The sequence below is a fragment of the Gnatocerus cornutus genome, chromosome 9 (genome assembly GCF_029298725.1).
Source record: "Gnatocerus cornutus isolate USDA-ARS CGAHR chromosome 9, icGnaCorn1.1, whole genome shotgun sequence".
NCBI classification, from domain to species: domain Eukaryota; kingdom Metazoa; phylum Arthropoda; class Insecta; order Coleoptera; family Tenebrionidae; genus Gnatocerus; species Gnatocerus cornutus.
The window spans coordinates 7,413,720-7,426,643 of NC_142241.1; the positions used below are offsets into that span (position 1 = coordinate 7,413,720).

Genomic DNA, 12,924 nt, shown 5'->3' on the forward strand with positions numbered 1-12,924 from the left:
ACTCAATTTAGTTGTGGGAAAATAGATTTCATGTTATTGAATTCCGTTATAAAAGGAAATTGGAGGAAAAATAGATGGTTCCCTCGTTTTAATTTTCTCTTGTTTCAATGGAAGCTAAACGCTTTGTTTTCCAGGTTGTCTGAAATTTATTGATAAAATATTCTGTGAAGGTTTCACCACAACGACTTGATGGCTAAATGAATTTCCATCAGAATTTGGTCAAATTGAAAATTAAAAAGTAATGAAACCATCGGAGCATAACGTTTATTTTTTCAAATAAAAATTAACTGTGCATCGAAAACGCTCTCAATCTTTCAACAATCTGCCAATTTTGAAAATGTACAAATGGATAGCTGTGCATTTAGATTGGAAACAAACAATCCAAAATTAGGACATTCAAAATTCCTGAGGAGCATCATTTTGGCCACCTGTTACAAATGGGTAGTCTTACAACAACGACATAACTAAATAAGGAATTTAACTGCTTGATTAGCTCCCAATACGTAATCCTTAACGTTAGGTAATTATGCTAATTAATTGTCAAAATACAGCAAAAATATCAAAAGATAGTAACATACCTAATAAAACAAGTAGGCGATGATAACACGACAGTTTAAAAAAAGTGGATAAAGTTAACCCACATAAAATTTTATAGTTAATAAACTTCACGGAAGTCACAAATACGACAAAAACACACGCACGATTTGGCTTCCCCGTGATTTTCCTAAATTTTCTCCACAAATGAAAATATGACACTTTAAAACTAACTCGCAGCCGCCTTTTTGTAAAGAATTTAAAAAAAACACCGACGCGAATTACCCATGTTTGGAGTAGGTAAGTATTGTTACTTTCAATTACTGAAGATGACCTCCGTTCTTCCTTTCCTACTCAACCGCAACAGTAAAAGTACACAAACTTTGCGCTGTTTTTTAACATTTTTAATTTTTGGTGTAAACATTTGCGCACGTTCTCGTAACTAAAATTACCGTTACTTATTAAAATTCAGCGAGGATCATCTTTAGGATGACATGCGGAAGATCAAAAGAACCAAAATAAAGAGAATGGGAGGATAAAAACAAGACTTACCTTGAAAACACGAGAAGTTTATGGGGAAGCGATGTTGAGCTTGGAAATCTGGGAAGAAGTCGCAAATTCGGTTGTGTTGACGGAAGAATCGTGCGACACGTATAGGTTAACTTTTGCGAAACACACACCGCACCTGCGAGAAGAGGTTTGCCAAACTGACCGAAATGCGAGCAGACACGACTGACAGATAGTGTGAGAAAAATGACAGAAAACAACAAATGATAGTAGTGCTCTCTTATGGGAATATATCGAAACTAGCTGCGAACAATAGAAAGGTAGCTGTATTACCGACCAGGGAAATGACGCTCAAATTTGAAAATTCCTTCAGAATCATATTAAAACACATGCGCTTTTATCAAATTTATTTTAATCAGACTGTGGGATCAATCCGTTTAGTTGGGGTTGCAAGAGTTCTTCGGTGATTCCGTTGACCATGTCTTTCAACGTTGCTATAATGGCAGCACGATCTCTGTAATTTTATTCTGCGAGTGAAAATTGTGTTCAATTTGATTACGACAATACGTACGAATTTCCCACAGGTGCGCACATTTCCGTGTAATATTTTATTTTTGGTTCAGTTCCACTAGTTCGCAGAGTGCATACCAAACCGTTGGCGAAACTAAAAGTGATCATTTGACTGCTCTTGGACACTGGTAAAATGGCCTTGTTATCAGGCTGCGTGTTATCGAATCCTGTCGTCAAATCTCTAACACTATTAATTTCGTATTTCCCCGCAATCCGGGCGGGATACTAAAAATGAAACTATCATGTAAGAAGACATAATTTCACACCTACAGTTGCTTGGCCGTTAAAATTCCGGATCCTCTCAAAAATGCTCTTGATTTTCTCTCCGTCGTGGCATATAAAATACGAATTTAGAGAGACGTGGTAGCCGTACTCCTGGTAAATTTCCTCCAGTTTTTCCACGAGGGTTTTATTTTGGTCGTACAAGTATGACGTCAATGATGCCAACTGACACGCGGCGGAGACGCCGTCCTTGTCCAGTACGGCAGAACCACAACAGTATCCGATCGCTTCTTCGAACGCAAAAATGACTTCCTTTCTTTGAGCCAACAAATCGTAAGTCTTGTTACCCATCCACTTAAAACCGGTTAGAGTCTCGATGAAATTAAAGCCTTCTTTTTTCGACATTGAGCGCAGAATTTTCGAACTGACTGTACTGGAAAGCATGTACACGTCACTCCAATTTACGGCAACTTTACTCGTTTTGCGGCAGAAAAAAATCCACCAGCCCAACAAGGCGCCCAACTCGTTACCATTGAAGACTCTCCATTCGTTGGTTCTAGAAACTGAAGTTAAAAAGATTTACTGCAAACGAATGGTTTTACTTTGGATTTTTTTCGGCTGCGGCCATGCGATCCGCGTCCGGGTCGTTCGCGATGATGACGCGACTTCCTTTGGCGTTCGCTGTTTTAAACGACAGGTCCAGACTGCTTTTTCCTTCTTCCGGGTTCGGAAATCTGCAAAACACGTTTGTAAGCAGTTGTGGAAACTGAAATCTGTTATTTCTGTTTGTCTCACTAACAGAGTTAAGTTTTTTTTTATTATAATGTACAAAGAATGTTTACTTGACGGTCGGAAAATCGGGATCCGGATCCTTTTGTTCTTCCACCGGCACCATCTTTACCCCAATCGCATCAAAGACTTTCTTTACGTAAGGATAACCAACCCCATGCATGGCCGTGTAGGTAAACAGCACGCCGGCTTTCCTATTCACCTCCTGATATTGAAGAAGAATAGAATCTTGAATAACCGAAACGTAATCTTGCATTGTTTCGGCCCACGGATCGCTCAGTAACTTATTTTTAAGTATTGAAGTGTCCCAGGAGGTTTTCAGAGGCTCTAGATTACTGAGGATGTGCTTCTGGATGTCTTTATCGACAGGGGAAACAATTTGTGCACCGTTAGCGCCGTACACCTAAAATAAAAGAATTGGATGCAAAACACGAACTGGTGGAATTTTACCTTGTAACCATTGTCCTCTTTGGGATTGTGCGACGCTGTCACCATTATCCCCAACAAACTCTTAAATTTAGCCACGGTGAAGGGTACGAATGGCGTCGGGACGACATGACTGAACAATCGGACGGGATATCCAGCGTGTAAGAAAATCGCCGCGGTTAGTTCTGCCCATCTGTGAAAAAAGTTTAAATTTCCCGCTTTCTATGGCGCGGAATTTGATTTTACCGTCGACTGTTGTGCCGCCCGTCGTATCCTATCACGATCCCAGCGCTTTGTAATTTTTTTTTATCACAGTTTTCTAAGTACTTGAGGACCCCCTGGCCTGTCTGAATGATGACTAGATCGTTCATAGCGGCGTACCCAGCTTCCATTTTCCCCCTCAATCCGGCAGTACCGAAAGACAGTCTATTAAGAAGAATTTTCGACAACTCGTCGATTTTTTTTTCGGAAACCAATCTTTGAATAGAGGCGGAAGTTTTTTCGTTTCGGTCCCAGGCCAACCATTCTTCGATTTTTGCATCGAGGCTTCCAGATTTTGCCATTTTAGAATTCTGTAATAAGTCAAAAGGTTATCCCAAATGCGTGGAACAATTCGCCAAAAATTGCTTCACAATGGAAAGTTACAACCTCGGCAGTATTTACACAAATAATAAAAAATGGTTTAATTGGTGCTCGTTGGCGCTCTACTCACAGAAACAAAGTGGTAACGAAAGGTGCGAAGTAACAATTCCGGAATATTAAAAAACGTCTGCACCAGAGCGTCACACGTTTTACTATGAGCTGCGTTGGCAAGTTTTGATCTTCTTATCTCACTGATAAAACGCACCAGGAATACGATTCCGTGTTCAAGTGACAAGCTTCTTTCGTCAAAAAATGTCAAAATAAAATGTAAGTGTGTTTTCGTATTTTTTTTTCAAAAATACCACATCTCAGAGGGTGAAATATGGTGAGTTTTTGAAAATCGCCGCCCATTAATTCAGCGCCGATTTAGTATTATCTGTATTTGTTTAAGTAAGCCGCGATGACATCTGACAACATTAACTTGTAAACGAGTCCTGAAAGTTCGAGTTTAAATCGTAAAAATGATTGGTGGCAATAGTGTTAAATTGATGGGTCAAATTCTTCAGTCGAGTGCTAGAAATTCGTTAGATCCATACGGCCTCTCATTTTCCCAGTGCATGGATAAACCAATATAAAGGTACTTAAATTTTCATGTGCACTGTTAATTTTCACCTTGAAATGTTTTATTCGCAATTAGTAAAATCAACTTGACCCGAATAACACATGTGCAGTAAAAATTCCTTCAAATAATTACCACTGTTTTTAACACTTGACAGCTCAAAAAAAAAACAAATTGCGCTGCCACCACTCACCACCAAGTAAAAATACCTTTTATCAGTAAATCTATGCTCCGGAAATGAAATAATTAATTGCGTGCGGGGGCGTCTTTCATTATCGAACCCCAAACGAGCGACTGTTAGATACCGAGCGTGACACAAAAACGTTCGGCGAATCGATATCCACATACAACACCACGCCAGATAATACGTACGATGAAGGCGCCGCGACGCAAGAATAGAAAATGAAGTGGACGTCGTGCCGTCGTGTCGCATTCAACGCTACTTGTTACAGGAAATGGAGGCAGGCGTCGTCAAGATAGCGGAAGACAGCGACTTCGACATGTTGAAGAAGCTAGTCGACGACCACAACAACTGGAAACTGGAATACGACAAAGGGGACGACGTAAAGGCACGTGTTTATTGAATTTGTTTATTAGCGCATTTTATCATCCTCGGTCGATTTTTTTCGATAAGAATGAAGCGCACGCCTCTGACTGTCATGGCGCGTGTTTTAAACATTTTTAGTTGCAGGTGTGGACCAAATCGACGAAATATTGTAATTTTAGAATGGTTAAAGTACAATCAGTCTTCCAAAATATTTCTGCGAACACCATGTTTGATGTGCTACATGATCCCGATTATAGGAAAGATTGGGATGAACACATGATTGCCTCTGTAGAAATAGGTTACCTAAATCCAAACAACGACGTGGGCTACTACGCTCGTAAGTCCCAAGAATTACGAAAAACACTCCCGTAATCTCCGAGTTTCAGTTTCTTGCCCCGCTCCGGTGAAAAATCGGGATTTTGTCCTGCAGCGGTCGTGGCTGGATTTGGGGAACGAGAAACTCATCCTCAACCACTCGGTTCCTCACAAAGACTACCCCCCACGAAAAGGCTTCATCAGGTATGTGTAGTAGACCTTACATGCAGAATTACCAACAAAATAAATTTTTAGAGCGACGTCACACCTGACGGGCTTCGTGGTGAGGCCGGATAAAAACGGCTGTTTTTTGGGCTACGTGTCCCAGACGGATCCCAGGGGAAAACTTCCCATCTGGTTAGTAAACAAAATCACCCAAAAATTCGCACCGAAAGTCGTAAAACAGCTAAAAAAGGCGGCTGAAGGCTACGAAGTTTGGAAATCTGCACAAAGGAATCCTCTCCTAAAACCGTGGGCTTACCCCGAGCTCACTTTGATGTCCCCGAAAATCTCGACAACTGACGTAAGGTATTTAAATGTTATTATAACTTACTGTTCAATTTTATATACAGTGTGTGCCAAGTAATGCGAGCACGAATGTTAACGACGACGAATCCGAATAACGACCCCCGTTTAAAAAGGATATTTTAGAGATCGAATTTATTGTAAGGAGGGTAACTAGAATAGATATTTTTACTTTGTAGTTCACAGAAGTGAAGTTATTTTATAGATCTAGTCTGTTGAGAAGTCAGTAGCGAGAACAGCTCCGCCATATTGCAGGCTCAAACATGCAAAATGGCGCTCGCTATTCTACAATCACTGACTCCGGTTTGTTATTATAAGATTGTTGATAGTTTAATAGTGCAATTTAATCAAAGTTTTCGAAAATATCGCACCGAGAATCGTGACGGCGCCTATTTACGTTAAGTATTCTTCGCAACGAATTTCAATTATGTGAACCCCACAAAAAATTCTAGTCCCTTATAGATCTTTTTTCTAAGCGTTGCGAATTTTTACAAACGCGACGTTTCTGCTTCGGCAAAAATTTCTTTTCAGTATTGTTATCAGTATTGTATATAAAAAATTATACCGAGTGTTCAGAATATGGGACAATCCAATGGTCATTTTTATTTTATCTAACAAGCAGAAACGGAAAAGTGTGATATACCGTATGATCCAAATTGACTGATGCGGAAACAAATGTTGCGTTTTAAGGAACAAAAAAATAAAATAAAAATACCAGTCAAGTTAGAGAGACAATCACGACTTCTCTGTTGGTCCTACGAGCTGTGCACTCCTAAAAATTTGCATTTAATTTGCTAAATTCTAAGAATTAAACACCTAATTATTAAGTTTAAACTGTTCTCTTTAAATTTTCAATAAAAAATTGGCTAAAATGTGATTTTTCTTTAAAAAAAAGTGGAGTTTTCGTTAGCCTACATTGGGTTATAAACTTTCCATTACTTTGATAACGAAATTAATATGAGATTCCGCATAAGATATGCCGTTATCGTCATAATTACCCACTTTCATGTCTTGCCTCGCCTCTGGCCCTATGATAATATTTCGTACCGCTAACTTATTGATAACCTAATAAGATGGGGGTTGGATTGCGGTATTGAAAGAGTATGATTTGTCAAACCCGTATAAGGTCACATTTTTTGTAGTAACGTAGGCTGCCGCAAACTCCCTAATGTGTATAAAACGGCAATTACAAATTAAATCCTTCCATAATTCTTTGTTAAGCAATTCACTTGTTATTCTTGACAATAAGCACGAGTTAACAATAAATTTGCATAGCAAAAGTGCGGAAGACATCAAGAATAATTACCATTTAAAACTGCAAAATCGGCTTCGAGGCAGCCTTTGAAATTTGCAATGCGTTGGTAACTCTGACTATTACTTGCTAACATACCAAAACTTACCAACGATCTGATCACACTTTCAGTTGCGCGTCACGCTCGTCGAACCCGAAATCGATAATTTCCGATTTTCGAGAAATAATTGGAGAAACCAGGAATCGGTTTTGTATGACGAGATAATCGCCATAAAAATTTCCCATCACTGCTTCAACGTGACAACGACACGATTAGCTCTTCATATTGTTCACCACCTAATTAGTTCACGCTAAAGTCATCACCAAAACGGCTTTCAAACACACTTCGTCGACAGTCTGCGACCACTTTTCACCCAAAGCATGTCTCCGAAAGCGTCTTCAGATTTCGGTTTATACAGAGAAAAGCAAAAAACTAAGTTTTTGACGCCGGGGAGGATAACCGGTGTCGTTGTGATAACAGTGATATTTCTTGGAACGGTAAGTAACTATATACTATTTTTATTTCCTATCACTCTGGAAAATTCCAGATAACGTTTGCGTTGGTACAAATGATTGAACCCATTGAAAACTCCCCGGCTCGGGCGGAAAAACTGTCTCGACAGATGCACCCAAAACCTTTCGGATTGACTTACCGCGGACAACAACCCTCGGAATTCACAACGACAACAGAAAGAGTCACCACTTTACAATATCCGCAGGTTGGAGTCAGTACTCGATACATTTCTAATAACATCCAAGAAGTCGATCCCCGATACTTTCCTCAGAACTTCCGAGGAATCGGTACAAGATACTTTCCTAATAACATCCAAGAAGTGATCGGATACGCTGATTACGAGCTAAAGAAAAAGTACAAGCAGTCCTCGAGTCAGTTTGTTCCACTCAACAAACACGCGAAGAATTTTAGTCTCAGCGATAACGATCCGTTTTACTTCTTCAAACCTCAAGATCCAGGAGAGGTCAATCTGTTATCCACCGGAAGCTTTCGATTTGCGCCTCCTTCATGGAGCAACTTGAAAAGGAAAATCCCTCAAATTTACAATACGAAGAGAAACGAAGTTTACGGAAAGCCTGTAAGTGTGACGCTGAACGTTTATCCTAATAAAGAGAGGGAACGTCGTGGGAGTCTGAGGCAGTTTTTAAGTCAGAGGATCGAGAATATTCAATCTAGGGTGGGATATCCGGGGACCAAGCCGAAGAAAATGGTCATCCAATTTAATCTGTACCCTCAAGATCTGGAGAATCAGCCCCGGGAGGAGCAGGCTGCCCCCATCACTTGATTATTTTACGTTAAATATGTACTCTTTTGATTGAGTTATTCAAATTATTGTTGTATCAACATTTATTCTAATAAATGTTTGTGCAAATATTGTGCAAACTACGAAAACACCATAGTTTCATTAGTGTAGCAGATGTACGGTACAGATGTACAGACAATTAAAAAAAGAAAATGAAAATTGAGAAAACACGGTTATCACGTTATCAACAATTGGTGTCTGATTGTGACTGTACTACTTAAGTAAGTATATAAACGTTAAAAAAATAACACCCTCGGTATAATTCTTATAATAGCTCAGTTTAATCTTAAGACAATGCATAATCAAGTTTAAGAAATCCTTAATGAGCAGGATTATCAAAAAACGTTATTAACAACAGATAATAGGAACTTTCCGAGATTTTCTTTTTCGCGATCAAGTGAACAACATGGAACAGTGTAAATTAACCGACAAGGACAAGACCATCCAAATATACGTCCAAGAGAAAAAACCTCCTCTTCCGAGTAAATACCTACAACTCGTCCAAAACGAAAAAGTGAAAAAACCCCTCGTCGGCACATGTGACATCTTTCTCTCTTTGCTACTCCTCAGTCCTTGCGTTGTGGGCTTTTGGCGAGGCACCTGGATCCTCCAAGATGTGTACAAATCGTACTTTCCACCATGGTTCTGTTTACTTGTGGGTATCATCTTTTACACAATCGCTGTTATCGTTCAAGACTCCTTCAATACAATCGCGAAGGAGAAAATGAGTGTGAGATTGTTGGTCGCCACGCGTGTCTACACTTACATTTTCGCCGTTTCCTCAACCATGACTTGGAGAGGCGGGTGGGCTTACATAGACGCGTTTTTTGGAGTTGAGGCAAGTCCTTTTGGAAGTGTTATCAGAAGAGGGAGCGGAAACATGATGGCGGCTTGTGGAGTCGCGTTTTTGTGCATCATCGGCTGCAGGAGCCTCAGGAACTGTGTGGCACCTCCGTTCGTTTTCAGCACGGATAGGAAGAGGCACACGTTCATCATTCCGACGAGGTTCAGGACCAAGGTATAGTGCATGGTGGCACCACCGTTACAATAGTACCAACACCTCTCAAATTCCACCACAACTGTAAATATTCCTCTATTTTGTAGGATAAGTAGGTCGTGATTTTACATGACGGGCACGGTCTAGAAACGCTATCATTCTTGAGTATTTACAGCCATTTTAATTATGTTCGCCTGGAGGATATGCAACCAACAATAATCGAATTGGTTGTTGAAGGGTGACTCAAAATAGCATTTTAATTTGATCGCGCGAAAATTTTTCTCCCCGTCCGCATAGCAAAAGATGAATATCGATGCAATGAATTTCGCTATCGTTTCACTAGGGTCAGTTTATCTATGGTACATGGTCAAAGGGCAATAACGTCTTCTTTTCAAAACAGTTTCCAGCATCCTTCTCTTGGCCGCTTGATCGTCGCAACAATAAATTAAATTGTACCACGTGGTATCCCCTCCAAGAATTCGAACCATGTAGGGTGACCACTGTTATCACCGATTTGATTTAGTACTGTTTATTGTTCCTATAAACAAAGACAAGTGCACGCAACGCACAACCAAACAAACGCATGGATGTTGTTATAGCATCGTCCGAAAGGCAAAGATGAGGGGAAGTACCGCCGGACTTCCGGACACCCTGAAGACGCACCACAACGCCTCCTACTATGCTGTCTTGTCGATCCTGGACGCATTCTTCTCTTCTCTTGTGGTGGCGCCTTTAGTGGTCGGTTATTGGAGAAGTATTTGGGAGTTGATGGCGATTTATGTGTATCCCGACGATGAACTTTTGAGTTCTTCAATATCCACCGCAGTGGGGATCGTGGGGCATTTAGTGTTTATGTTGCTTCAACATGCGTTCGAGAGGTACTTGCATCCGGATCGTAACCGGATCTTATTTTACGTGATGTCAAGAGTGTATACCGTGTGTTTCGCTTTTATATGCGTGAACGGGTGGAGAGGACCGTGGCAACTTTTGGACTTGTACACCAAAAACGAAATGTTGACGGTGGTGGCGCCTACGATTTTGGGAATTGTTGCTTTGGCGGCGATGAGAGCGCTAAGAAACGTCTCGGCGACGCCTTTTGCGGTCTGCACAGATTCAGTTAAGGGATATTTCGATATTTTGACCATGTTTAGAGTCACGGTAAGTCGAATTTTCGTCGAAAATTTTGGATTTCCGGTGATTTCAAAAATTGCAGCTAGTTACCGAGTTTAAGCAAAATGACCGTGACACGAGCTAACGATAATTCCCATAATACCTATTGTGTCGTAACATGACAAAATTATTCGCAATTATGTCCGACAATCTTGAAAACCGCATTAATCTTCGTATTTTAGATCAGCGAAAACGCCGCTCTTTACATCCTGGATTGTCTCTTTTCGGTACTGGTGGTCGGTACTTTGGTGGTGTTTGTCTGGAGAGGCGCATGGGCCCTGGTGGACATCTACCTCTTTCCAGAGAATGATATTTGGTCGGCTTGGGCTAGCCTGGTAACCCGTCCTCTTTTCCCCCGCAAAAATTAAGCCTTTTTGTAGATTATAGGCTACACCTCCGTCGCGATAGCCTTCATCTTGCAACCATTAATGCGCTGGTTGTGCGACCGCATTACCGGAGTCGCCAGATTGTTAGTCGCCGACTTATTCTTAATTTTGTCGCTCATCGGAACTGTAAACGTATGGAGAGGCATCTGGAATCTCCTCAATCTCTACTTGTTACCAGGTACTACCAAAACTACACAAAAATCTTGTGCTAAAAACTCGTTCCAGATAATTTAGAATTGAGCTGTTGGATCACGCACTGGGTCTGCCTAATCATTCTCGTTCTCTTGGGATGTTCAAACTCTTTACTAGTTCGAGGGGTGTACATCGACGCCGAAGAGCCCGCGGGAAAATGTGTAGTGTTCCCTTGCTATTACCTCCGACTCATTTTCCAAGAGCAGAAACTGAAGAAGTTGGACAATGAACGAAACAAGGCCGAGCTGGTGAACGTAAACAATCACATCCAAATTTTAGAAGTTAATCACAAGGAAGGTGATGTTTGACAGTGTTCGATGTACATAAAGTAGACGTGTAAATAAGAGACTAATAAATGAATTCAACAGTCTTTCTCTTTGTAATTGGGCAAAATTAGAATCAAAGAGTCTCAGCAGGATTTTATTAGTGGTGACTAGTGACATCCTGACCTACTAAATGCTTTGTGAAGTAATTCAAGTGAATGCGGATGCAGGCGCTTCCTAATTTGTTAATTGCTAATTAAACGAATAAAACAATTACCTGTTAACTCGAATCAAGTTTGATTGCAGAGGCCTACAAACGAGAAATCAAAACCACAGGTAATTACACGACAAGTTTGAGTCAAGGTAAAAACGTGTTGTAGACTTCTTTCCTGTCAGTGTGAAGTGTGAAGTGCGTCCGAGCGAATATTAGAAGAGACTTCAACAGGTTTATTTTGCATCGTCTTCAGGTACGATTTTAGTACGTAAAAGCAATTGGAAACACTAACAGTTTCGGCTATTTACTTCTGGGAATCTATTAAATTCCGTAACTTCCCAAATGGAATTTCCGCGGACTCAATGTCGCAAACATGTCCACGGTCAACACTGTAAATAGACGAGTGCGGGGGTGTACGAAAAAGACGTAAAAGAACTGAATTTGTTGTTTTTTAGATAAAAGGTAGTTTACCCCACGTTTATTTAAATTCCATTACGTCCCGATAATTAAAAAAAAAACACAAAAAAATCAAACATGCAGATAAGATACTGCAAATTTAGTTCAAGACCTATAAATTCAATGTCAACATTACTATCTTCCAAATGTTGATTTTAGTAGCCAACATGAACAAGTTCCTCTCATTGCTCATCGTCACGACGTATGTCACCAGCCAAGACGTCGCTTTTCCTGAAAGGCCCGGACAGAGACTAGATACAGAAAACAATACCGTAAGTAGCTCCCTTTGTTTGTACTTTTTTAACGCTAAAAATAGGACCGCGTGCCATTATACGCCCCCGATAGGTGTCCGGAAAACCAGCTCCTTTATCCAGGAGACCAGAAAAACGACTGGATCTGCGACTGCGGACCTGGTAAATCCCCTGTTTTATATCACACGCAATACAACACTCTCGTTTCAGGATTCATTTATTACCCCCCAAAAGACGGATGTTTTAGTGCGTACAGACGTGGACCTTGCCGCGACGGATATCACTTAATACTAAGAAAAAATAAAGTCATTCCAGAATGTGTGGTCAATCCTTGTAGAGACGGTTTCGCCAGGTTTGTTCCACAGAGTTGTAAAACCTGTCTACTTTTATTTTTTAGGTATAAAGGAAGGTGCTACGAGTTGGGTAAAGCGAATGGACCTTGTTTACCCGTTGAACACGGAGGCGGTATTTTCGACGTAAACGCAACGACTTTAGTGGTCGAGTGTTTGAAAGGCACCGACCGACTCTCTCTATTCAATATCCCCAGGAACTGCCCCCCGGGCAGCAAGAGGGACAGCAACAATAAATGTCGAGAGAATTGGAATGTTTAATATAAAAAAGTTATGACAATAAATACTTATCTAATTTCCTAAATATGGTTTTTCGCTCTTATCACTTGCAAAGGCATCCTTAACCCCACTTTCTAGTTTGACGTTTAATGCAAAGCAAACTGCCACTCCCGAATATTTATG

The 12,924-nt window shown here is 40.5% G+C and overlaps 6 protein-coding genes across 10 annotated transcripts; 5 read left to right on the forward strand and 1 right to left on the reverse strand.

Moving 5' to 3' along the window:
- The first annotated feature begins 653 nt into the window (after nucleotides 1–653).
- Nucleotides 654–6,508, forward strand: LOC148168404 (START domain-containing protein 10-like). 4 transcript variants are annotated; one of them, XM_088045102.1, is made up of 6 exons: nucleotides 654–834; nucleotides 4,702–4,818; nucleotides 4,941–5,133; nucleotides 5,183–5,315; nucleotides 5,367–5,634; nucleotides 5,684–6,508. In XM_088045102.1, exons 2-6 carry the CDS (start codon nucleotides 4,705–4,707, stop codon nucleotides 5,732–5,734), a joined length of 759 nt encoding a protein of 252 aa, XP_087901228.1. In that variant the 5' UTR covers nucleotides 654–834; nucleotides 4,702–4,704; the 3' UTR covers nucleotides 5,735–6,508. The 4 variants fall into 4 exon arrangements, with proteins under 4 accessions (XP_087901228.1, XP_087901227.1, XP_087901225.1 ...); XM_088045101.1 differs by lacking the exon at nucleotides 654–834 and adding an exon at nucleotides 3,869–3,957; XM_088045099.1 differs by lacking the exon at nucleotides 654–834 and adding an exon at nucleotides 3,927–4,015.
- On the reverse strand, nucleotides 1,434–3,854 carry Pgm2a (phosphoglucomutase 2). Its single transcript, XM_088045092.1, has 8 exons — nucleotides 3,761–3,854; nucleotides 3,295–3,620; nucleotides 3,073–3,241; nucleotides 2,676–3,025; nucleotides 2,436–2,567; nucleotides 1,882–2,389; nucleotides 1,613–1,836; nucleotides 1,434–1,555 (listed from the first exon to the last, which is right to left on the reverse strand). Exons 2-8 carry the CDS (start codon nucleotides 3,609–3,611, stop codon nucleotides 1,453–1,455), a joined length of 1,803 nt encoding a protein of 600 aa, XP_087901218.1. The 5' UTR covers nucleotides 3,612–3,620; nucleotides 3,761–3,854; the 3' UTR covers nucleotides 1,434–1,452.
- A 467-nt stretch (nucleotides 6,509–6,975) lies between the features above and the next one.
- On the forward strand, nucleotides 6,976–8,361 carry LOC148168406 (uncharacterized). Its single transcript, XM_088045098.1, has 2 exons — nucleotides 6,976–7,425; nucleotides 7,476–8,361. The coding sequence occupies exons 1-2, from the start codon at nucleotides 7,309–7,311 to the stop codon at nucleotides 8,223–8,225; spliced, it is 867 nt and encodes a 288-aa protein (XP_087901224.1). The 5' UTR covers nucleotides 6,976–7,308; the 3' UTR covers nucleotides 8,226–8,361.
- A 131-nt stretch (nucleotides 8,362–8,492) lies between these two features.
- On the forward strand, nucleotides 8,493–9,626 carry LOC148168407 (uncharacterized). Its single transcript, XM_088045106.1, has one exon. It carries the CDS (start codon nucleotides 8,650–8,652, stop codon nucleotides 9,265–9,267), a length of 618 nt encoding a protein of 205 aa, XP_087901232.1. The 5' UTR covers nucleotides 8,493–8,649; the 3' UTR covers nucleotides 9,268–9,626.
- A 131-nt stretch (nucleotides 9,627–9,757) lies between these two features.
- On the forward strand, nucleotides 9,758–11,358 carry LOC148168408 (uncharacterized). The gene is made up of 4 exons (XM_088045094.1): nucleotides 9,758–10,398; nucleotides 10,593–10,745; nucleotides 10,791–10,974; nucleotides 11,022–11,358. Exons 1-4 carry the CDS (start codon nucleotides 9,859–9,861, stop codon nucleotides 11,294–11,296), a joined length of 1,152 nt encoding a protein of 383 aa, XP_087901220.1. The 5' UTR covers nucleotides 9,758–9,858; the 3' UTR covers nucleotides 11,297–11,358.
- A 94-nt stretch (nucleotides 11,359–11,452) lies between these two features.
- LOC148168409 (uncharacterized) lies at nucleotides 11,453–12,826 on the forward strand. 2 transcript variants are annotated; one of them, XM_088045108.1, is made up of 5 exons: nucleotides 11,453–11,718; nucleotides 12,081–12,193; nucleotides 12,238–12,334; nucleotides 12,383–12,524; nucleotides 12,570–12,826. In XM_088045108.1, the coding sequence occupies exons 2-5, from the start codon at nucleotides 12,089–12,091 to the stop codon at nucleotides 12,781–12,783; spliced, it is 558 nt and encodes a 185-aa protein (XP_087901234.1). In that variant the 5' UTR covers nucleotides 11,453–11,718; nucleotides 12,081–12,088; the 3' UTR covers nucleotides 12,784–12,826. The 2 variants fall into 2 exon arrangements, with proteins under 2 accessions (XP_087901234.1, XP_087901235.1); XM_088045109.1 differs by lacking the exon at nucleotides 11,453–11,718 and adding an exon at nucleotides 11,760–11,927.
- Nucleotides 12,827–12,924: the final 98 nt, after the last annotated feature.

Bases quoted from the DNA above. Each gene is read 5' to 3' on its own strand.
- Pgm2a (XM_088045092.1), bottom strand. From the start codon at position 3,611: ATGGCAAAATCTGGAAGCCTCGATGCAAAAATCGAAGAATGGTTGGCC. The intron at 2,568-2,675 runs GTAAACATTCTT...CGTGTTTTGCAG, and splicing joins CCCGATTTTCCGACCGTCAA to ATTTCCGAACCCGGAAGAAG. The intron at 2,390-2,435 runs GTAAAACCATTC...TTCAGTTTCTAG, and splicing joins GCAGCCGAAAAAAATCCAAA to AACCAACGAATGGAGAGTCT.
- LOC148168404 (XM_088045099.1), top strand. The intron at 5,134-5,182 runs GTAAGTCCCAAG...TCCGAGTTTCAG, and splicing joins CGACGTGGGCTACTACGCTC to TTTCTTGCCCCGCTCCGGTG. The intron at 5,635-5,683 runs GTAAGGTATTTA...TTTTATATACAG, and splicing joins CGAAAATCTCGACAACTGAC to TGTGTGCCAAGTAATGCGAG.
- LOC148168406 (XM_088045098.1), top strand. From the start codon at position 7,309: ATGTCTCCGAAAGCGTCTTCAGATTTCGGTTTATACAGAGAAAAGCAA. The intron at 7,426-7,475 runs GTAAGTAACTAT...GGAAAATTCCAG, and splicing joins CAGTGATATTTCTTGGAACG to ATAACGTTTGCGTTGGTACA.
- LOC148168407 (XM_088045106.1), top strand. From the start codon at position 8,650: ATGGAACAGTGTAAATTAACCGACAAGGACAAGACCATCCAAATATAC.
- LOC148168408 (XM_088045094.1), top strand. From the start codon at position 9,859: ATGAGGGGAAGTACCGCCGGACTTCCGGACACCCTGAAGACGCACCAC. The intron at 10,399-10,592 runs GTAAGTCGAATT...TTCGTATTTTAG, and splicing joins TGACCATGTTTAGAGTCACG to ATCAGCGAAAACGCCGCTCT. The intron at 10,975-11,021 runs GTACTACCAAAA...AACTCGTTCCAG, and splicing joins CAATCTCTACTTGTTACCAG to ATAATTTAGAATTGAGCTGT.
- LOC148168409 (XM_088045108.1), top strand. From the start codon at position 12,089: ATGAACAAGTTCCTCTCATTGCTCATCGTCACGACGTATGTCACCAGC. The intron at 12,194-12,237 runs GTAAGTAGCTCC...CGCTAAAAATAG, and splicing joins TAGATACAGAAAACAATACC to GACCGCGTGCCATTATACGC. The intron at 12,335-12,382 runs GTAAATCCCCTG...CTCTCGTTTCAG, and splicing joins GATCTGCGACTGCGGACCTG to GATTCATTTATTACCCCCCA.